At 52.6% G+C, this 22,451-nt stretch overlaps 1 protein-coding gene across 1 annotated transcript in view; it reads right to left on the bottom strand.

The window, feature by feature from the left end:
- Nucleotides 1-5,117: 5,117 nt before the first annotated feature.
- LOC116458445 (probable E3 ubiquitin-protein ligase MARCHF10) overlaps nt 5,118-22,451 on the bottom strand; it is a 53,203-nt gene continuing 35,869 nt past the window's right edge. The window contains exons 9-10 of the mRNA XM_058431154.1: nt 15,971-16,084; nt 5,118-5,580 (exon numbers count right to left, since the gene is read on the bottom strand). Coding sequence (XP_058287137.1) covers nt 5,332-5,580; nt 15,971-16,084 — 363 coding nt within the window. The 3' untranslated portion in view covers nt 5,118-5,331. The remainder of the gene's footprint in view (nt 5,581-15,970; nt 16,085-22,451) is intronic.

The raw sequence follows: 22,451 nt of genomic DNA, 5'->3' as shown, positions 1-22,451 counted from the left end.
CGGGTGACAAGTCTCCCCAGGGCCCTGCACCCACCTGGAAGCATTTCAGACAGCATCACGGGTGCCTGGAGGCTACCCCTAGACCTGGTTCTAAGCCTGCTCAGAGATGACTAAGGGACGCTCCTGTACCTCTCTGAAGGGGCAGGAGGCAGGCTCTGGGCGCCGGCCACTCGCCCTCTGGCTCAGGATGGCCCTGGTGGCAGTCTCCTTCCTTTCTGCTCATTTCATTTCAATACATCAAGCACCTCCTCTACATACCAGGCTCTTTGCTGGGTGGCAGATGCCCCCAAGCCTATCCTGGCAGGCCTGGGCAATGAGCACTGTATGCCAGGCGCTAGGCCCAGCCTTCACTTGCAAGGTTAACCCGCCCCGCTCTGACCACCTGGATCCGTGAATGAATGGGAGAATGCGGCCGCTCTCCAGAGAATAGCATTCTCTCAACCTCTTCTTGTCATGCCAGAGATGGCCTCCTCGAAGTTCTGCTGGCAGAGCTGGCCTGGCCCAGTGGGCAGCCCTGTGAGGCCGCAGGGGCGAGGAGCCGCCAGCCACACCACATGGCTCTCCTGGAACTGAGCTGCCTGAGCCCGGCCAAGCCGCCTCGAGCACCAGGGCTTGAGTCCATTGCAGGCACAAGGCAAAGAATTGCGTCTTGAGGGAGTGCCCAGAGGAAGGCAGGCGGGAGGGAGGGAGGGACGGCGGGGAAAGGACAGCAGGGAAATGAAGGGGCCTGTGAAAGACCAGCACCAGATGAAAGTACTGAGATGGGCCGGGCGCGGTGGCTCACGCTTGTAATCCCAGCACTTTGGGAGGCCGAGGCGGGCGGATCACGAGGTCAGGAGATCGAGACCACGGTGAAACCCCGTCTCCACTAAAAATACAAAAAATTAGCCGGGCGTGGTGGCGGGCGCCTGTAGTCCCAGCTACTCGGAGAGGTTGAGGCAGGAGAATGGCGTGAACCCGGGAGGCGGAGCTTGCAGTAAGCCGAGATTGCGCCACCGCACTCCAGCCTGGGTGACAGAGCAAGACTCCGTCTCAAAAAAAAAAAAAAAAAAAGAAAGTACTGAGATGTTCAGGACAGGCCTGATTTTCTTTATCTTCGGGGCTGGGACTGCCAAGAGGCCCCGGGAAAAGACTGCAGGCTTCACTCCCACCAGAACCAGCACCAATTGAGGGGCAGATTTCAATCCTTAGACAAGCAGGCGGGATGCCAGCACTAGAGAAAAGGGAGGAGGAGGAGCGGTGGGCAGGCCTTTCCTGCTGGAGGTGGACACGCTGGGGGCGCTGAGGTTCCAGACCACACAGTGAGGAGTGCAAAACCTTAACTGTCTCCTTGCATCGGCCTCTGAGGTCCTATGGAGTGTCCAGGTTTCGAAGTTGGAGGAGGGGCATCTGGTCCCTGGTCATTCATGTCCCCTCTGGCTTATGCAGGGGTGTCCTGCCCTTCTGCATTTCCCTCAGGGACTTGGGGACCCTTGGATGGTGACTTTCCTTATACTGGGGCTGCAGTGGGCTCAGGACACTGCCTCTGACCCACTATTCCTCCATGACAATGATAATAACAAAATATGTATTATTTACTATGTACACGCCCTGTTCTAACTGCTTAACACGTATTAACTCACTTAATCTTCCCAATAAAACATAAGGTAGGTGCTACTGTCCCCCTTTTACAGATGAGAAATCTAAGGCACAAAGGTGAAGAACTTGCCATGCCACCTCTCCTCCCTGCACTGGAAAACGTGTTGTGGGGTGGGCAACAGGGCTGCAGAGAGCCCCTCAAGATCTTGCAGTCAGGCCTGGGGACTAAAGAACTTTGTCCCAACCTCTCATCTCTGGAGAGTTTTAGGGCTATTTTGAGACTTGAGGGCTAAGAATGACTGCTTTCCTTCTGAGCCTCCATGGCCTCCCTTCCCAAAGCAGTGGCGGAGGGACACCTGGGTCTCCTGGGCTGTGGAGTACAATGCATAGAAATAAAGTGGGGCTCGGTTGATGTATTAGACATTTATACCATTGGGGATGCTTTATTTTATATTTTAGTATTAATTATTTTTATTTTTATTTTTTCTGAGACGGAGTCTTGCTCTGTCACCCAGGCTGGAGTGCAGTGGTGTGATCTCAGCTCACTGCCTCCCGGGCTTCAGTGATTCTCCTGCGTCAGCCTCCTGAGTAGCTGAGATTACAGGCACCCTCCACCAGGCTTGGCTAATTATTTTTTTATTTTTAGTAGAGACTAGGTTTGACAATGTTGGCCAGGCTGGTCGTGAACTCCTGACCTCAAGTGATCCACCCACCTCAGCCTCCCAAAGTGCTAGGATTATAGGCGTGAGCCACCGCACCTGGCCTCCTCACTGCCTTTTAATAAATGAGGCTGTCCTCTTGGAATCTCAAGCCATGAAAAGCCCCATATGGCAGGCAGACTCCTGCCAGGAAATCAAATTGATAGTGTGGGTAGTCACCAGCTCCTCAACGTCTACCCCACCCTAGACCTCATGGGAAGCATTTCTCATTGGGTAAATCCCTGAAACACTTTTCTGTAGAGAGAGTACAGTTTTGGCCAGGTGCTGTGGCTCACGCCTATAATCCCAGCACTTTGGGAGGCCGAGGCGGGCGGATCATGAGGTCAGGAGATCGAGACCATCCTGGCCAACATGGTGAAACCCCGTCTGTACTGAAAACACAAAAATTAGCTGGGTATGGTGGCGAATGCCTGTAATCCCAGCTACTCGGGAGGCTGAGGCACGAGAATCGCTTGAACCCAGGAGACAGAGGTTGCAGTGAGCTGAGACCATGCCACTGCACTCCAGCCTGGTGGCAGAGCGAGACTGCATCTCAAAAAAAAAAAAAAAAAAAAAAAAAAGAGTACAGTTTTCAAAAACCTAATGATATTCTGATGTAAACCTGTGATGGTCTCCTCAGCTGCCTCAAACACTGTCACATCCTACTGTGTGGATGTGAGGTGTCAGGATGTTTACACGGCCACCTCAAATTCCATTCCGCTCTCTACAAAACTTATTTTTAGATGTGCACTGTCCCTTCTTATACATTCCTCAGTACTGGATCCTGGACAAATCTTTAGTCAACCTTAAAGTTCAGTTCAAAAGGCTCATTTTCTCATAGAGCTTGAGGCCATGTTTATGAGTGGAGGAACTTGAGGTTTTAGGAATTTTATTTAGATCATGGAGATATTTTCAACTTGAATGGTTCTTAACTTTGATCTTGGGTCTAGGCTGCCTGGTTGAACCTACTACTGGTTTTCTTTTTTTTGAGACGGAGTTTCGCTGTGTTGCCCAAGCTGGAGTGCAATGGCACAATCTCGGCTCACTGCAACCTCCGCCTCCTGGGTTCAAGCAATTCTCCTGCCTCAGCCTCCCAAGTAGCTGGGTTTACAGGCATGTGCCACCATGCCTGGATAATTCTTTTTGTATTTAGTAGCATTGGGCTTTTGCCATGCTGGTCAGGCTGATCTCGAACTCCCCACCCCAGGTGATCCACTAGCCTCCGCCTCCCAGTGCTGGGATTACAGGCGTGAGCCACTGTGCCCGGCGAACCTACTGGTTTTCAAGAGTTGCATCACTTTAACTGGAACATATCGGAAGAGTGGGACCAGATTTTAAGGTGAGTCAAGCCTAGCCTTCCTAAAACCCTATTGACTCCTTAATTCAGCTCAGGGAACCCCTTTGCAGCAAAATCCCATCCTTTGAGACCCCCAGGAGATGGTGGGTCAGGGAAGCAGGGGCCTCTCCTGGTCTGAGAAGTCTTAAAGGCAGGGGGGAGAAGTGCCGCCTCCTCATTTCATCTTTCTCTCTCGTCCTCCTCTCTCTGCCCTTTTTCTGTCCCTCCCTCCATTTTTTAGACGATCTGTAGAGGCAATGAGCTTTAGCAAATTTATCCAGTTGTGTAAATATTGCCACAAAGCAGCTTTATAACACCTCACTCACCCCCAAAAGTCCTCTGGACCCTATTTGCAGTCAATCCCTGCTCCTTTCCCAGCCCCCAGCAACTACTGATCTGCTTGCTGTCTCTCTAGTTTTGCCTTTTCTAGAAACTGTATAAAATGAATCATATACTATGTAGTGTTTGGTGTCTGGCTTCTCTCACTTAGCGTAACGTTTCTGCATGTACCATAGTTTGTCTCCTCCATCTTTTATTATTATTATTATTTGAGACAGGGTCTTGTAGCCCTGTCTACAAGGCTGCAGTGCAGTGGTGTGATCATGGCTCACTGCAACCTTGACCCCCTAGGCTCGTGCGATCCTCCTACCTCAGCCTCCCAAGTAGCTGGGCCCACGAGGGTATGCCACTATACATGGCTAATTTTTTTATTTTTTTGTAGAGACAGGGTCTCGCTATGGCCCAGGCTGATTTCAAACTTCTGGGCTCCCAAAGTGCTGAGATTACAGGCATGAGCCACCATACCTGGCGCTTTTATTATTATTTATTTATTATTTATTTTTGAGATGGAGTCTCTCTTTGTTGCTCAAGCTGGAGTGCAGTGGCGCGATCTCAGCTCACTGCACGGGTTCAAGCGATTCTCATGCCTCAGCCTCCCAAGTAGCTGGGACCCACGCCCAGCTAATTTTCTTTTTTGGTATTTTTAGTAGAGACAGGGTTTTGCCATGTTGGCCAGGCTGGCCTCCAATTCCTGACTTCAAGTGATCCATCCTCCTCGGCTTCACAAAGTGCTGGGATTACAGGTGTGAGCCACCATGTCCAGCCCTTTTATTATTTTTTGGCTTAACTTTGTTTCTCTCTCTCTCTCTCTCACACACACACACACACACACACACGTACTCAAACACACTCATGCACACACAATTTTCTCACTAACCCTCTGACCTTCCACCCCAAGTCCTGACTTGGTCTTTGGGCCCTAAGATGCAATCAGGAAAAAAAGTGTGGCGTCCACACCCCAGCTGGGTCCTAAGTGGGTGCCTACAGGGGCAACCACCATCCAGCCTGCCCCAGCCCATGGGGGCCCAGGATGTAGTATCCCCAGTGATGGTGGGAGCAAGGGAGAAGTAGAGGCGAGGTAGGGGCTGTGAGATGTGCTTCCCTCTCCCTCCAGCTTGAGACCCTCGGCCTCTGACCAAGGCAAGTGAAATAAACATGAACGAAGCTGGGAGAATAAAGTCAGTTTACTGAATGAATACATGGCTCGAGTCCATTCAGGGTGGAGTGAGGCCTGGCAGGTGCCCTCAGCAGTGGGACCCCAGGCCACTGGACCTGGCAGGGCTTCCGGGTCCACTTGGGCTTCTGGGCTAAGGCGGCAGCACCAGGCCAGCCTGCCAGGGGCTCCACAGTCCCAGGCTGCTTGACCTGTGCTGTCTGGGACTAGACTGGTTGCTGTGGCTGCCCATAGATGCTCAAGCCAGACCCCAAAAGAGAGTGGCACAAGGTGAAAATGCTAACTGTGAATGCTTTGGTTTCAGTTTCAGTAATGAGGAGGAGGGAGGGAGGCACTTGGGGATGTAGAAAGAAGGGCTGGCGGGAGAGGTCTCTCCGAGCTCCACAGTTGGTTTCCTTGCTAGACGACCCAGCTTTGAGAAATTCTGCCTTCATTTCCATCTCCCAACTCCGAATCTGGAAGGCAAGATGATGTTTCAGGCTGGAGGGCTGCAGCAGACTGTGGGTCTGTCACAGGGGGCGTGGCACTGCTGCTTCATCTTCTCCCACCCCAGCCCGGAGGCCCAGCCACCCACATGGCCACAGTGCCCGGAACAGTGTGGGGAACAGAGACCTGCAGTCTGGGGCTGGGGAATCCACAGACTGCCCCATTGGGGTTTCAGCCACACCAGCTTCCCCCAAAGACAGCATCTTGGTCATCTCCATGTCCCCACATAGCCTGGTGCAGCACTTGTTTTCAGGCTGAATAGCTGTGGGGGCCATTGCTTCCTCTCAGGGTAAGGCCCCACTTGAACCCCTGCTTCCTAATTTGGCAGGAAAGGGGGAACGGACCCAGGTGTTTCAGGAGTTTTTCAGAAATCAATGGCTGGACGCAGAGGGACAAGTGATAGGAGGGGGAAAGGGAGGGAGAGCAAGAGGCACTGGGAGGCAGTGTGGTCCAAGTGGAGGAGGTGGAGTTGGTGGGGGGGCGGCGGGGAGTCGTCTCCTTTATTCTTGGGGGAAACTTATCTCAATATGTTTCTTTCCCCCTTGACTTGAGTGAATGCTCCCTGACAATTTAGAAACAGTTTAGGCCGGGCGCGGTGGCTTACGCCTGTAATCCCAGCGCTTTGGAAGGCCGAGGCGAGCGAATCACTTGAGATCAGGAGTTTGAGATCAGCCGGGCCAACATAGCAAAACCCCATCTCTACTTAAAATACAAAAAATTAGCCTGGGGTGGTGGCGGGTGTCTGTAATTCCAGCTGCTTAGGAGGCTGAGGCAGGAGAATCGCTTGAATTTGGGAGGCAGAGGTTGCAGTGAGCCGAGATTGTGCCACCGCACGTTAGCCTGGGCAACAGAGCGAGACTCCATCTCAAAAAGAAAAATAAAAAAAGAAAAAGAAAAGGAAGTTTCTGCCTGTTGTGGAAGAAACTGTCGCACGGAGCAGGAGCAACTGACATCCCCTCAATCCTACCCGGACCCTCTCACCCTCTCAGTTCTACCCAAGGAAGCCCCAGCCCCTGTGCTGCCCCCATCCCCTCGTCCATCCTGCGCCTTCTCCAAAAGCCAGTAGCCTTGACTGGGTGTTTGGGGAGGCGCTCTGGCCCAGCCTTTGGCCAAGGGCACTCACGCCCGCCCCTGTTCCTGCCCCCGTCCTCATCTGTTTGCATATCTGCAGGAGGTATTGCCCCCACCACCGCCCCCCAACCCCTTGTCTTGGTGACACTGGGAAGTTATTTGTGCCACTGGGAAGCAGCTGTCCTGGTGCTGGCTCCTGCGCGCACCCAGAGACTCTCCCCGGCTGCCCTAACCTCGGTTTCACTTGTGGCATTTGTGTGAGGCTTTGGTTCTCACGTGCAGGGGAGGGGGAGGCCCGGTCAGCAGGCTGGCATGGGCACCACAGAGCCACAAAGAGGCTGGCACCTCTCTGTGCTACCTGGTGTGCCCTGATGTTTTGCCTCTTTTCCTCCTGCGTACCTGAACCGAGCTAGGGCAGCAGGTCACAGCTGTGACTCACCTCTGGCAACCCATATTAACAAAGTGCTGCCAACCAGGCGAGTCATGCCAGGATGCCAGGGGACCAAGGGAGTGTGGCCTATGGGGGAGGCTGGGTGCCCATGGCTCTGCCACTGGCTACCCTGGCTCTTGTCTTGAGAATGGCTCTGGCGGGAAGCCAGGCCAGGGCTGCGACTGGTCAGCACCCGAGGATGGTCCCTCTGTGCTGGGTTCTCCTTGGCCTCGGCTGTGCCCACTCGTGTCCGGGGTGTGTGCAGAGCTGGGGGCAGGTGGAGAGGACCTGGTCCTCCAGGGGAGAACTGGCTGTCTCCACCTTGGGGCCGAGAGCGGCGGGGGAGGGGTGGTGATAGAGTGGATCCTCTAGCGGGTCCCAGTTCCCGGAGGAAGGATGGCAAATAAGTTGGGGGTCGCTCCCTCTGTGGGACCATTTGCCTCGGAGCAGCACGGAAGGGCGGCAGGTTCCCTGCCTCCCGTGGAGACTCTTTTTGGAGCACCACCCTAGGGATGTTCTTCTGCCCTCCGGAGACGTCGCTCTTCCCTGGGGCCCGGGCTCGAGGCCAGGGTGCTCCAAGCCCAGGCTCCGGGGTGTGCGGGGAAAGGCTCGGTCCTGCTCGGCGCGGCCCGCCCTGGGCACTAGGGGTCGCCCCTGCCCAGCGGAAGCCACGCGGGCGCGCCCGGCCGCCGCAGGTTTCCCCGGACCGGGAAGAGCGAGGCGTCTCCGGGGAGGGGGCGCCTGGGCGCGGCGCCGGGACCCTGCCCCGTCCTCCCGGCCGCGGCTGGACGGAGCGCGGGGCCGCAGCGACCAGGCTGGGCTCCCGTCGCGCCCCTTCCGGAGCGGGAGGCCGAGCCTGGGACGCGCGGGGCGGGCGGCGGCGGGGAGCCGCGGGGCCGAGGCGCAGGGCGTTTTCCCCGGAGGTGCGGCGTGCGCCCGCGACACAAAGGTCTTTTAAAGACCTCGCAGCGCCCTTCTCGGCTGCAGAGGCTGGAGGCCCGGGGGACGAGGCCGGGGTCGGGGGTGGCCGCGCGAAGGGGTACTGGGATCGGCCGGACCCCGCGGTTGCGCCCAGGCTTTGACTCCCGGGCTCCTTTTGTGAGCGGAAGGCAGGGCCCTCCCCGGGTCTCTGAAAATGGTCAGTTGGGCTTCGCAGGGCTGCGTGCCCGGAATAATAAATTGGCTTCTCTAGGGTCGTAATCTGGGCCCCACCCCGAGCAGCTTTGAGCTGGTTTGCGCCTTCCAGGCAGGACTACTGGGGGTTCTCAAAAGCACCCCCGCGGTCGGCTGTGTCAGGACCACCTGGGTCCCGTGTGAACACGATTCCAGGGCCCCACCCCATCGCCTGAAGCGGAATCTCTGGGCGGGGCCCAGGAATCCGAGTTTTTGGCGAGTTCCCCGGTGATTCTGATGGCAAAGCCCATGTCGGAGCCACTGTTCTAACGGCTTTTGGGACAGGCAGTTGTGAAATTTTCCCCCAGAAGAATCTCTGGGGACCCAGTTGTCACACGCCCCTGGATTCACTGCTGTGTCGATTCTGCCTCCTGATGAAGTTCTTCCCGAGTCTGACTTCGAGCCCGCCTGCTTTATTAAGCACGTTTTTCTCCAGTCGGTTTTTTTTTTAAATGGAAATAGGAACAGGCAGAAGACTTTTCTCGAACCTGTTTGCAGAGAGCCGTCTTGCCCGCTTTGAGGGTCCTTTCTCGGGAGACCTGTTTGCTTTGTTCAACGTCTGAATTCAGCAGACCCCAAATCCACCAAGGCCACTAGCTTATGAGTGAATGTGGTCCCTTCAGGTAAGGGCCAGACAGCCCCTGCCAGGGCTTGGGGAGGATTTTCCTAGAGGAATCCTGGCAGTAAAAAAACCAGCCCCCAAACTCTCCAAGTGCTGGACGCTGGAGAATCCCAGCAAGGAAAAGGAACAAATCTTATCTCATGCCGTTTGATAACCTCTTCCCTTTGTTGGCGCTTTTCCTTGCGTTCAGGATGAATTAAAATTCTTCTCTGCTCTGCAGCCAGTGAACTTGGCCTCGCCTTCCTGATTGTTTGCTGCGGCTGACTTTCCCAAGCTTTGTGGGGTTATTTTTGCCTCTGGGTGGTGGTCATTCCTTCCTTCCATGGCATTAGGTTCCACACAGTCACAGAAAAAGAGGAACTTAGCAAACACCCTCAAAATGGCAGGACTGGCCCCCAAAACCTACTTTCATTTGCCTCTGTTCTGGGTTGTGGGTAATTTCTTGACAACTACAAGAGAGGAGACAACGAGAAATGAATTGTTTTTTCCAATACAATTGTGAACAGATGTATAACCTCCTAGTTGCAGGAACGTTCTAGGAATCCCTTACACCACCTTAAAGGGGCAGGAAAATGGGCAGAGGTGCTGAGGGCTGGGTGAGTGCTAAGCATTGGCAGGGCTCAGCCTCCTCCTAACGAGAGCTGCAGCCATAACCTGGGTCACCTTTGCTGTCTCGGGCTTCTAAATTTGGCAGCGAGAACAGACTTGCTTCCTTTGAGCAATTGATCTGAATAGCAGAATCCCATTCTGATGGTCCGAATCACATTTACAGGCTGTGGGGGTGAAGGCCGTGCTAATTGGCCACTTGCCTCACCACTGGCTTTGAAACAATCACTTGTATTCTCTGCCCGGCAGGAAGCAGCAGACCCATCAAGGCCCTGGGCTGGCTCTTTGTTCTGACTTTATGGCATTTTATGCCACAATAAGAAACACTGTGTACTCCGTGGGAGCCCATTGTGCCAGGCTGCAAGGATGTGGGCTCCGGTGCAGAGGGCCTGGTGCTCTTCCCCAGGAAGAAGAGGGGCTTTGTGACAGGCTGGGGGACAAAACAAGGGGTGCTGGACACTGTTACTGGGGCAACTGCCTGGCCAGTGTGGAGGGAGCTTTAGTCCCTGGGACCGTTTCTGTGCCCAAGGAGAGGGAGGGCAGGGGAAGGATGGAATTTCATCTAGAGTAGCAGGTCCTGGTTACCTGGTAAATTATGCATCAGGACTGGGCTAGCCACTGCCTCCGTTTTCTCTGGGCTCCCAAGATAACCTCCACCTGCCTCTAGATTCTGTGCCAGCTGATCCTATCTATCTCACCAACTCTTGTTCCATCAGGAAACTGCATCTTGGTGAGTGGGAAGTTTTTGTAACTGTGGACCAAACCTGGGCTTCCCATATTTTGGGTTGATCTGGTCCTTGGAGGGAAGAGCTTTTGGTTTTGTAGAAATGATGTGGGTGGGGACGGGGGTAGCCGCAGTCCATCCAGTCTCACACGTGAATGAACCAAGGGGGATTTGAGAATGGCTTCTAGATCCTACCTGCTCCTCCGGCCAGCCCCTGGGCTCCCTTCCCCTGCACCTAGCCTGAAGTTTTCCACCATTAACAGCACACCTGGGGCAGAAGACAGAGGAGGGTCCTTGCTCCAGGAGATCGCTGTAATAATCAGATAGAGACAAGACCTGGGCTGGGAGGAAGCCAGGACACGGGGGATGGGGGACCAGGCCCTGACAGATGGAGTGCTCCGTGTGGGGGCTGAAAGGGAAGGAGGAGAGGGAAGGCAAGGCCATTTAGCTTCACCTCAACGGTGGGGTAAAGTGAGGTTGGTGGGTCCTGTCTTCTCTGGAGATGCTCCCCGATGGGAGGAAAGGCCAGCTTCCTGCCGGCCACTTGCAGAGGTGAGCATTCAGTGCTTCCGCCAGCCTGTCCCTCACCCCAGACCCACCCCTGTCCTTCCCATGTCCGATGCTCCCATGCGGGCCCCCTTACTACCCCGTGCCACTGCAGCAGCCTCCCAGCTGGTTTCTTTCCCCTCCAATGTGGCTGCCCAAGTTCTTCTCCCAAAACCCACATCTCCTGGCCTGCCAATCCCAGGCTGGAAACTGTTCCATGGCCTCCAGAGCCGCTCACAAACCCTTCCCGCCCCGCTCCCTGCCTGCACCTTAGGCTCATTCTCTGCCCTCCCTGGCCACACACCTCCCTGACTTTCCCCAAACATGCAGGTCTTTCCACGTCTCTGTGCATTTCCATTTCCCTCAGCATGGAATACTCTCTCCCATCACAACTACCCTTGCCCATCTGCCAGACCCTCCAGGATTCTGGGTCAACATCATCCCCACGGTGGATTCATTGATGCGAGCAATAATGAAACAGGTTTGCCACCAGGCTCCCAAAGAAGTGGGAACACTGACTGCAAAGGGCACAATCTGATTGGATGAAAAGCGAGGCCTCAGAAGCATTGGCATGTGTCCGCGAAAAGCCTGGCTGGAGGTCTGTCCTAGAGGAGGGGCGGAAGGAGGGGCGAGAATGGCAGCGCCCCATTTCATCTAACTGCTCTGTGTTCCCCACATCTGACCCAACCTTCTCTTACAACACAGGCACATTTGTGGATACTCTTGGTTACATGTGTGTTCTCTCCTTAGACTCTGAGTCTCTTCTAGGAAAGGAGTGTCTTAATCATCTTTATATTCCCAGAATCTAGTTTAGAGGCTGGTATGTAGTAGGTTCGCAGAAAGTCTTTGAATAGCGGCTGAGGTGGGAGGATTTCTTGAGACCAGGAATTCAAGACCAGCCTCGGTAAACTAGCAAGACCCCATCTCTACAAAAAATAAAAAATTAGCCAGGCATAGTGGTGGACGCATCCCAGCTCCTCAGGAGGCTGCGGTGGGAGGATCACTCAAGCGCAGGCATTCAAGGCTGCCAATGAGCTGTCATCCCACCAGTGCACTCCAGCCTGGGCAACACAGTGAGACCCTGTCTCAAAAAGAGAAAGAAAATCTTTGAGTAAATAAATATATGTTGAACTTGGAAGTATTCCTTTACCTAGAATATTGTTCTCTCTGCAAATTTTGTACTATCACTTTCTCCAAAACATAACTCAGGACTCGCCTCCTGGAAAAAGTAGGTTCTTTTTTTTTTTTTTTTTCTTTTTGAAACGGAGTCTCACTCTGTCACCCAGGCTGGAGTGCAGTGGCGCAGTCTTGGCTCACTACAAGCTCTGCCTCCCAGGTTCACGCCATTCTCCTGCCTCAGCCTCCCCAGCAGCTGGGGCTACAGGCACACGCTACCACGCCCGGTTAATTTTTGTATTTTTGGTAGAGACGGGGTTTCACCATGTTAGCCAGGATGGTCTCCATCTCCTGACCTTGTGATCTGCCTGTCTCGGCCTCCCAAAGTGCTGGGATTAAAGGCCTGAGCCACCGCGCCCGGCCAAAAAGTAGGTTCTGATTCAGTAGTTGACTGTGCATCAGAACGTTACTAAGCACCGATTAGGTACTAGGCATTTTCTAGGCACTGGAGGCCTGTGAGATATAAAAGAGAGAAAGGTTCCTGTGCCCAAGGTGTTAATGAGGGCCCCCAACCCATGCGGGCCACGTGCTTATCTGGCAAAATCATTTGGGACGTCTGTAAACACTCAATGTTCCTGGCATCCACAGTGCCAGAGACATGGTCAGCAGTCAGACGTGACTCACTGTGTGCGTAGCATCATAAGAGACCGGCATAGAAGGCCTGGCTTTGCATTCAAATAGCTCACAACTTCACTGAGGAGACCGATTGTTTATGGGATTGCAGGAAACCCCAGGAAGCCCCAGCCAAGGAAGAGCTTATGTTGTCAATTTCACAGCCTGTAGGAATTCACTGGGTCCACTAGTTCTCTTGCACAGGTGCTACTTTCCAGTTATTTCCTGGTTTTATAAATATGTGTCTCCTCTTTCAACTCCTTCGCAAGCTCTTTACGGAAAGGTACATCATGGCGTCATGTCTAGTGTCTAGTAGCTTCTTTCCCTGATCCTCATCTCCACACCTGGTACAGGGCAGTGCATCAATGGATGAGAAATGATCACCACCATTAACAGGCATTTGTCAGCCGGGCGCGGGGGCTCACACCTGTAATCCCAGCACTTTGGGAGGCCAAGGCGGGTGGATCACCTGAGGTCAGGAGTTCGAGACCAGCCTGACCAACATGGCGAAACCCTGCCTCTACTAAAAATACACAGATTAGCTGGGCATGGTGGTGCACACCGATAATCCCAGCTACTCAGGAGGCTGAGGCAGGAGAATCACTGGAACCCGGGAGGCAGAGGTTGCAGTGAGCTGAGATTGCGCCACTGCACTCCAGCCTGGGTGACAGAGCAAGACTCTTGTCTCAAAAAAATAAAACAAAAAAAAAACCAGGCATCCATCACTGGGTCTCTTAATGAGACACAACCAAGAAACACAATGTGAGTGAGTTCTCCAGTTCTGGTAGATAAAGGAGAGGGAAGGAGGGCTTCTCTCCTAACTTAGTGCCTCTCTTTTGCTAAATGTTACCATCAGATTCTGAGTGTTTTCTACAAGAAATTTCTGAGACGCAGATCAAGAAGTGTGAATTTAACAAGAGCCAGTTGGTTTCCTACTATCATTTGGGTGCCCCCTTTTTTTTTTTTTTAAACAGGGTCTCGCTCTGTCACCCAGGCTGGAGTGCGGTGGCACAATCATGGCTCCCTGCAGCATCAGCCTCCCTGCAGCGTCAGCGGCACCTGGCCTGGGTGCCTCTTAACTGGTTATCTGTACCTGTTACTGCTCGGTGGTCTAAGTGGGTGAGATCAATTTCAGGGTTTCTCCAATTCAGTGTGAGCTTGTGGTGACAGAAGAGTGTCCCTGGTCCCTCCTGCTGCTTTTTGCTCTGATTCCCAGCTTGCTCCTGGTGCAACTTCTTCCTAGTCCAGGACAGATTTACTGGAAGTTTCTTTAGAGAGGGTGCTTTAGGGCTTTGGTCTTCATCCGTTGGGTTGTACTGTTTGTCGTTTGTCATGTTTGCTTTGCAAGTCTGGTGGCTAATGTTGCTTGCATTGGCTCACTGCTCTTGGGGCCATCTGTAACCTATATCAACCCCGGATGCTTTGAAGTTCAATGCGCAATAAAAAGTTCATTAAAAAGATGTGGAATCATGAAAATAAGGTTACAGAAATGTTAACAAAGGATCATTTCCTGCTTCTAGTACTTTTCTTTTTTAAAAAATGTATTTCTCTGAGAAATTTATGTCAGCATTAAAACCATGGAAGAGTTTAGGAAGGACAGGCTTGGGTCAAAAGGAGGGTGAGACTCTTGAGGAGGTATCTTGGAAGAGCCCCAGCCTGTTTTCTTAATTGAGAGCTCAGGGTCTAAGGAGAGAATGTAAGCCAGAACAAAAGAAAATCTAGGTTTCTTATGACTAACAGTTTGAACCCAGCATTTTTTTTTTTTTGAGACGGAGTCTCAGGACTGTCACCCAGGCTGGAGTACAGGCACAATCTCAGCTCACTGCAACCTCTGTCTTCTGGGTTCCAGCGATTCTGCTGCCTCAACCTCCCGAGTAGGTGGGATTACGGGCATGTGCCACCACACCCGGCTAATTTTTTTGTAATTTTAGTAGAGACAGGGTTTCACCATGTTGGCCAGGTTGGTCTCAAATTCCTGACCTTAAGTGATCCGCCCAGCTCGACCTCCCAAAGTGCTGGGATTATAGGCGTGAGCCACTGCTCCTGGCCCTAGCATTTTAAATAGGGATGGCTCTAAATGGATGGAAACAGCCCATGGTCTTACAGGTCTGCAGCCATGTAAGGAATTACACGTGGAATTACATATGGCAGGTGTCTCTTGTCCATGTGAAGTGACTGGGGAGAAAGTGAGAGAGAGAGGAAGAGAGGAGAGAAGAAAATGAAGAGAAGGAAAGGTGTACAGGATGGGGTGGCAGTGTCATTAAAACTGCCTCGTGGCACCATCAGTGGCTTGTCTACTGCCACACTGGCTCACTTTCCAGTCATGACCTTCTGACACAAGCAGAGGTCAAGAGCCAAGCCTCAAGGTCAAGAGCCAAGCCTCAAGAGGTATCCTGGGATCCAAAACACTGCCAGCAGACCAGCCCCTGGCATGACCTTAGGGGTAAGGGCAGTAACCTGTCCTCATAGTGCCCCTGCCTGGCCAGGCACAGAGAGGCATTTGACAAAGAAGGAAGTCCCTTGGGGCATAAGGTGCTGATTTGACAATGACCAAGTGTACTAAGACACTGCAAAGGTGGACCCGTCCAACTCCCTCATTTGGATTGACTTCGTTAAGGCCAGGCTCCAGTTAGGAGGAGGACTAGGCTTCTCCCTCCACACCATGGGGCCTCCTAGAGAGCCCCAGTTCTGCTGAAGGAAGGGCAGCCACAGATGATCACTCCTGGTAAACATATCGTCTTCTCTAATGACAAATGGTGCCACCATCATCATCTTGGTTTCTTGGCAGCCTGTCTCTTTCAACAGGTACATATGCTGGCATAGCATGTCCTGGGGGCCCAGGCAGTCTCTTGTGGGGAAGGTTCCTCTTTTTCTTTCCTTTTTTTTTTTTTTTTAATTTTCATTTTTGTAGAGATGATGGGGTCTCGCTGTGTTGCCCAGGCTGGTCTCAAATTCCTGGCCTCAAATAATCCTCTAGCCTCGGCCTCCCAAAGTGCTGGGATTACAGGCATGAGCCATCACACCCAGCCAGGTTCCTCTTTTTTGCGGGTCCTCCATGTTCGGGTGCCCACACATAATACACAACCAGCCCCTGCATCCTTGCTGTGCTCTATTTCTGGGGGGCAAATATCCTAGAGGCTCACTCAGTTATATGACCATTGATGACCATTTAATTACTACTCATGTTTGGTAATCAGCAATTATGTGATCATCACTTACTTTTCAGCCAGAGGGTCACCGTGTATACACTTAGCAGCTGCTAAATCTTAGTCGTAACAATGACAGCCCCATATCCTCCCAAGCGACCGTGAGGACCTCAACAGCTTGCACATCCAATAAACAGCATTGCAGGGTTTTCAGGGCTGCCACCGGACAGCTCTGGGTCACAGCCAGACTTACCCTCTCTCTTTCCACCTGGTTGTGGTTGAGCCTCATGAGTTCTGCAAATCTCTGCTCATAAAGGTGAAGCAGCAGCACCAGGTACAAACCTGAATTCATCAGCTCGTTTTGTGCCTACAAATGGAAAAGAAAGCTCTTCAGCTCATCTGTAAAATAGTCATGGTCTAAATTGTGGGATGCAGGGTAACAACGCTAAGAGGTGACAAGAACTGGGACAAGAGTGCAAGCTCCAAGGCAAGGCCTGCTCTTGGGGACCAGAAGACAGAGCAGGAGGAGGTCCAGGATAGAGGCCAGGGCAGCCACTCCCCTGGGATTTTTTACCATCTAGAGGAGGATGCTCTGAGAAATTTCCATTTTCCAGGCTCAATCCCATTCCACATTTATTGAGCAGTTAAATATGCAAAGCCTTGAGCTGGATGTTGTGGGGAACACAGGGCTAAAAGCCTCAGAACTCCCTGCTGGGAACCCATCACCTGGTGTGGGAGAGAGATTCATCCGTAAACAGCTCCAGCACAAGCTGGATGTGTCGAGTGCTACAAGAGAGATGCACCAGGCCTTGTCCGTAACGTTCTCAGCAGTCACAGATGTCCCCTTGTGAAAGGCTTCCTGAGGAGCCTCATTTGCCTCCATCATTCCTTCGTGCCCCAGTCCCTGAGCATTCATCTTGATCTTGCATACCACCTTTTGCACTTGTTAATGTTTCCGCTTTTTCTTGAGGAGTGGGCTGCGTTTTTTTTCTCACTGGTGCTCAGAACAGGCGCTACACAGGGAGGATGTGATGGTGTGGCTGGCCGTGGCGCTTCTCTGTCCTCAGCACTTGGGCTTTGCTGCCAAGAGTGGCTGTGCTCACTCTAGACCTTTCACAGACCTTTCATAAATCAGTGGTATTAGTAACAACTACTCCTATCCCTCTATAGGGGAAGGAGGGGAAGGCCCTTTCAGTCCCCATCTTTCCCTGGAGTGGGGGTGTTGGGATGGGCCAGGCAGTGTTCACAAAGCCACCCAGCCCCCGGGGACTAGAGTCCCCAGCAGAGGGCATGGCCCCTTCCGTCACCCTTGGGAAAGGTTGCAACTTTGACTCTGTCAGCCAAGGATAACGACATGTGGGCATGAATGACACAGTGAACACTCAGTGTCTCATCTGCCTTCTTCCTGCAGCAGCGCGGGTGCCACATCTTCCCGTTCTCATTAGATCCAGGGCAGCTCAGGAGGCTGGCACAGAACCCACCTCTCCCAGGACGAAGCAGCTGCCAGAAAAGGCACAGAAGTTGAACAAGGATTGATATGCTCTTCCTTCTGAATCGGGGCCAACTCTGGATCTTGGTGACAGCTGGCCCTGAGATCACTGCTGCAGGCCTCTCCACCATTCTACAGATCCATCTTCGAAGGCCCCAGTCCTCTGTCCTTAGCAGTTAACCTCCTATTTTTAGCCTTTGGTTGTGTTTTTTCTGCTCTGCTGACCTTGGCCTAGAGTGAGCAGAGAACAAGTTGCTTGTTTTCACTATTTCTGTTTTATTTATTTTATTTTATTTTTGAGACAGACACAGTCTTGCCCAGGCTAGAGTGCAATGGCGTGATCTTGGCTCACTGCAACCTCCGCCTCCCAGGTTCAAGCAATTCTCCTGCCTCAGCCTCCCGAGTAGCTGGGATTACAGGTGTGCACCACCACGCCCAGCTAATTTTTGTATTTTTAGTAGAGATGGGGTTTCATCATGTTGGCCAGGCTGGTCTCGAACTCCTGACCTCAGGTGATCCACCTGCCTTGGCCTCCCAAATTGCTGGGATTATAGGCATGAGCCCTGCCTAGCCACTTTTTCTGTTTTAATTGCCTCCTCCTGCCCTCCCCGTGAGTCTGTGCCTGCCTCCTACTGTCTCGCCAACCACCTCTTCTGAGAAGCCTTCCTCACCTGGCTTTTAGCTCCTCCTCACCAACAAAGCCTTAGCCCTTATTTGTTTACCTCGTCCCCGGCTTCCTCCTGCAAAAGCTGCCAGTGGTTCTCTCACCAGTGCTCTTTGCCAGCCAGCTTTTATGCTCGAGACACCGGGATGCATAATGACAAATCAATCAGCTAGAAAATGGCTTGGAACTATCAGGTTTGTCAAAGCATTCAGGGAAATCATTTACTTTTTATGACTCAATAAGGCCCAGAGGCATGCAGATGGGAGAATATCCACTAATGTTTTCTGCAGATAATTTGAAAAGTCACTTCTAGCAGATTGTGTCCCTTCTCTGGTCTGTGGGAGGGAACCTGTCACACGGCGCCATCAATCTCGCCGGCTCTTTTCCTTCATGTGCGCCCTTTGCAGAGCTGGTGATGCTCGACAAAGGGGCTCAGCCCACCAATCAGAGCAGGAGTGTGATAGTCAACTCCGAATCAGCCTTTATACTCCTGAGCTACAAGTGGGAGGGATTTGTTAACTCAAAGAGTTCCATCGCACTTGGCTGGCCAGGGCCAAATGAACGAGGTTTTGGAGCAGGGCTTACTGGGGCTACGGCCCATCCACTCCTTCCTTGTCCCAATCACATCACACTTTGACTCCCACATGGAGTTCCCTTTGTGTGCCAGACTGAAGGGAATGGGGGTGGCATTAATAGGAGGGGGCAGGGACATTAAAAAGGAGAAGGCATGTGAAACAGCACAAAAGGGCTCCGGAGATCTCAGCCCACCTGCCAGCTGTTTTCTCCATTTTGCTAATATTCATTTAGGCCAAGAGACTTGCTACTGATGGAAATTCTCAATATATTCCACTTAAAGAAGCTGACAGCCTGGCTGAACGTTCTGTCAAGTCTTCGAATATATTCAAGAGTGCTCCTAGTTATAAGGGTGATTAGGTGACTGCGTGTGTCTGAGGACATCTGTCCCTGGCTGAGATGGAGCCAGGCCAGGCCTGTGCTTCAGAGCAATGACAGCCTGAGGCCCACTGAGACTCTCCTGTGCGGCAGAGCAAGGATGGCAGGGGTGTGTTCCAATTCAGTGAGCAGGGGGCCCTGGAGTGCACCTTACCTGGAAAGCGCTGCCAGCTAAGGTGGGCAGTGTAGGGCCACCAGACACTGTGACTTTAGGCAGAGTTTTAACTGTGCAGGGCCAAAGGGACTCAATTTGTAATGGAAGGGAAGTAACCTCTGTTCTGCCTGTTTCCTCAAAGCGTGATAGTAAAGTGAGCTAATATATGGGATCTCACAAAACAAACACATCCTACAAGAGGCAAGATTTAGAGACAGGATTCCAGGTAAATTGTCTGGGCGTTAAGATCTGTGAGGGCAAGACATGCATCTGTCTTGTTTGCTCCTGACTCCTAGTGCCTGGCCTAGTGCCTGGTATACTGTGCATGCTTTATATATATATGCACAGATGAAGCAATGAGAAAAAAATGCATAACTGTGATGGATCAGACAGTGATCCATTCAGCCACAACTTTTGAATCTAGTGGCTCCAGGTTTAACATGCATCAGAAATACTGAGCAGGCCTTCTCAAACACAGTTGCTAGGCAGTCCCCTCCCCTCCCCTCCCTTCCCTGCCCTCCCCCTTCTCCTCTTTTTTTGAGTCAGAGTCTCACTCTGTTGCCCAGGCTGGAGTGCAACGGTGTGATCTCGGCTTACTGCAACCTCGGCCTCCCAGGTTTAAGTGATTCTCCTGCCTCAGCCTCCCGAGTAGCTGGGATTACAGGTGTGTGCCACCACTCCCAGCTAATTTTTGTATTTTTAGTAGAGACGGGGTTTCACCACATTTGGCCAGGCTGGTCTCGAACTCCTGACCTCAAATGATCCACCTGCCTCGGCCTTTCAAAGTGTTGTGATTACAGGTGTGAGCCACCGTGCCCGGCCTCACTGCTCCTCCTTTCCTCCCTGCATTTCTGATTCAGCTGGACTGGAGTGGGCGCAAGAATGTGTACTTCTAACAAGTTCCCAGATGATGCTAACGCCCCTGGTTTGGGGACCACCCATTTTTGAGAACCACTGATCTAAACTAATGGTGAGCACTTGGTAGCTGGTAAGCTGAATCTGGCTTGTGGATGTGCTCTGGTTGGATGGAAGGAAGCAAGAAGGAAGGTAGAAAAGAAGAGTATGACCATCTTTAGCTGGGGAGAGCACTTTCCATTTTGCCACAAATGCCACCACGCCCAATGGCAGGATACCTAGAAGATTACCACCATTTGTTGTCGGCCTGGCCTCTGTGGCATTTGCGTGTGTAACCTGTGACTTAAGCTTTCCTTAAACCTGTTTTCACCTCGTCCATTTTGGAGGCTGGAATGTTATCTGGCTCGCCGCATGCTTCTATCCAGGAGCTCTGCCCTCCACCCCAAAACCGAGCACCCAACCAGCACCCAATGTGAGTCCGGCTTCCAGGCGACAGCCAATGCTCACAGGAGCAAATGTAGGCTTGCCTCACACGCAGCACTACCGAAAGAGTCAGGGGAAAGGAGGGCTGTACTGCCACAGGCCCTGACAGACCTAAGATGAAACCGCCAGGTCCCTGGGGCCCCACTGCTGCTCTTGTCTAATGATCCCCTCTCCAGATGCTTGCAGGAGTTCCTAATCTAGCCGCTTGAGGCCTGGTAACAGACCTTGACCTTGGGGCTCATACTAGAATCATCTGAGTTCAGTGCCCTGTTAGCGCCTTGTGAGCAGCATCTGCCCTGCTCCCACCGGAAGTACAGAACTAAGGTAGGAAAACGTGCTCTGACGGGAGCCCCTCCACACCCTCAAAGGCCACCGACGGTGCTGACCGGGCACCTAGAGGACACGCCCTGATCTGTGCTTAGGTCCCAGGTGAGGCGTCCATCCCAGATGTCACAGACTTTACTCCAAGGCCCGGTGGATAGAAGGCCCGCTCCTCTCTTTCCTTCCGCTGTTAAACATCTCTTCTTCAGAAAGGCCTTCTCTGGTTCAGAGAGCAAGTTGGAGTCCCGCAGCTGTTCCCGCAGCGGCCTGCACGGTCCTTGTACCTCTACCTGCAGGAATTGCTGGCTCCGGTCTTTGCTGCTGGTCGGTAGCCCCCTGCGGGTCTTGGGTACGGCAGCATTTTCAGCACAGTATCTCACAGGCAGCAGGTGCTCAATAAGTATTTGTAAAGTTAAACTGGCTGGGTGTGGTGGCTCACACCTGTAATTCCAGCACTTTGGAAGGCCAAGGTGGGAAGATCACTTGAGCCCAAGATTTTGAGACCAGCCTGGGCAACAAAGTGAAACAGACCCCATCTCTCTCAAAAAAAAAATAAATAAATAAAAATAAAAAATAAAAAAGCAGGGTGTGGTGGCACATACCTGTGGACCCAGCTACTTAGGAGGCTGAGGCAGGAGGATCCCTTGAACCCAGGAGGGACCCTGGCCCCATCCCAGAGCTGGGGTTAGACCTGGGTTGGGCCTGTGTATCACCATTTTAATAGAAAAAAAGAAGACCTGCAGCTAAATGTTATAAGTTATCATTTTGGGTGGTTTTGTAATTAAACAAAAGCAAAAAAAAAAAATTCTAAGTGGGAAAATATATAAGAAAAACAGTTCACTAGTCAGTTAGTTTGAGGTCAAGTGAGAACCAGGCTGAGCTGAAGCCAGTTCTAGGTTTCTTTTGGTTTTGCCCCTTTTTTGGTACATATCTAGATTTGTACACATCTAGAAGTGGTGCCACTTCTCCAGAAAGGAACCCATTTGCCAAGGACAAGCAGCAGGAGGGTGGCCAGGAGGCCCGGGTGAGCCAGGTTTGGGAGCGAGGGGAAGGGACCAGGCCCACAAGGCACAGGTGTCCACGTCACCTCCACGGCCAGGCTGGCGGCCTCCTCAGCAGGGCTTGTCCCCTCAGTGGGCTCATCGCGCCTCGGGGACGAGCTGAGGTTTAGTGACATTGTAGATATCTTTGTGTTCAACAACAATTGCTTCAGTCTTTATCTATGGCGAGCTTCAGAATTCGCCCAAGTCAGGCTCCCTGGGGCCTAGGGTTTTGCCCAGGCTGTGAGCAGACAGGCACTATGAATTCCCAGCAGGTCACGGGGACAGTTGGGACTGCAGTGAGGTGTGAGCCCTCAGCCGCTGCCAGACAGCAGCTGCCCATGCTATGACCCTGCTCTCCCCACAGGGGGGGCCTAGCGGCCTGGTTGCCACCTGGGATGATAATGCGAGCATTTCCAAAAGGCTCTGATGGCCTGTGAAGTTCTCACTGAAACGAATTTAAAATCATTCCTGCTTCCACGTGGAGCAATGACTGCGCTGGATGCTTTCTGTTTCCCCTGCAGATCCGCGCCCCTCCTGCTCTGTGGCCCAGGGGCCGGCCCCATGGCTTTCCCCAGCTGGGCTCCCTTGCCCTCTGGCTTCCCGTTGGGTTTGGCCCATGGGAGACCCCGGCGGGAGACCCAAGGGCGGAGGAGGAAGAAGCTGGGTGTCTCTTCCCCAATCCCTCTCTGCTGGGTGTGGTGTGACAGTGGTTGCTGTCTTCTGCTGAAGGCCACAGGCTGCTGGTGGCTGATCCTTAGCTACAGCGCTCATGAC

The sequence above is a fragment of the Hylobates moloch genome, unplaced genomic scaffold, assembly GCF_009828535.3.
Source record: "Hylobates moloch isolate HMO894 unplaced genomic scaffold, HMol_V3 SCAFFOLD_19, whole genome shotgun sequence".
NCBI classification, from domain to species: Eukaryota; Metazoa; Chordata; class Mammalia; order Primates; family Hylobatidae; genus Hylobates; species Hylobates moloch.
Note: the sequence above shows the minus strand (reverse complement) of the source record. Positions and strands in the feature narration are given on the sequence as shown.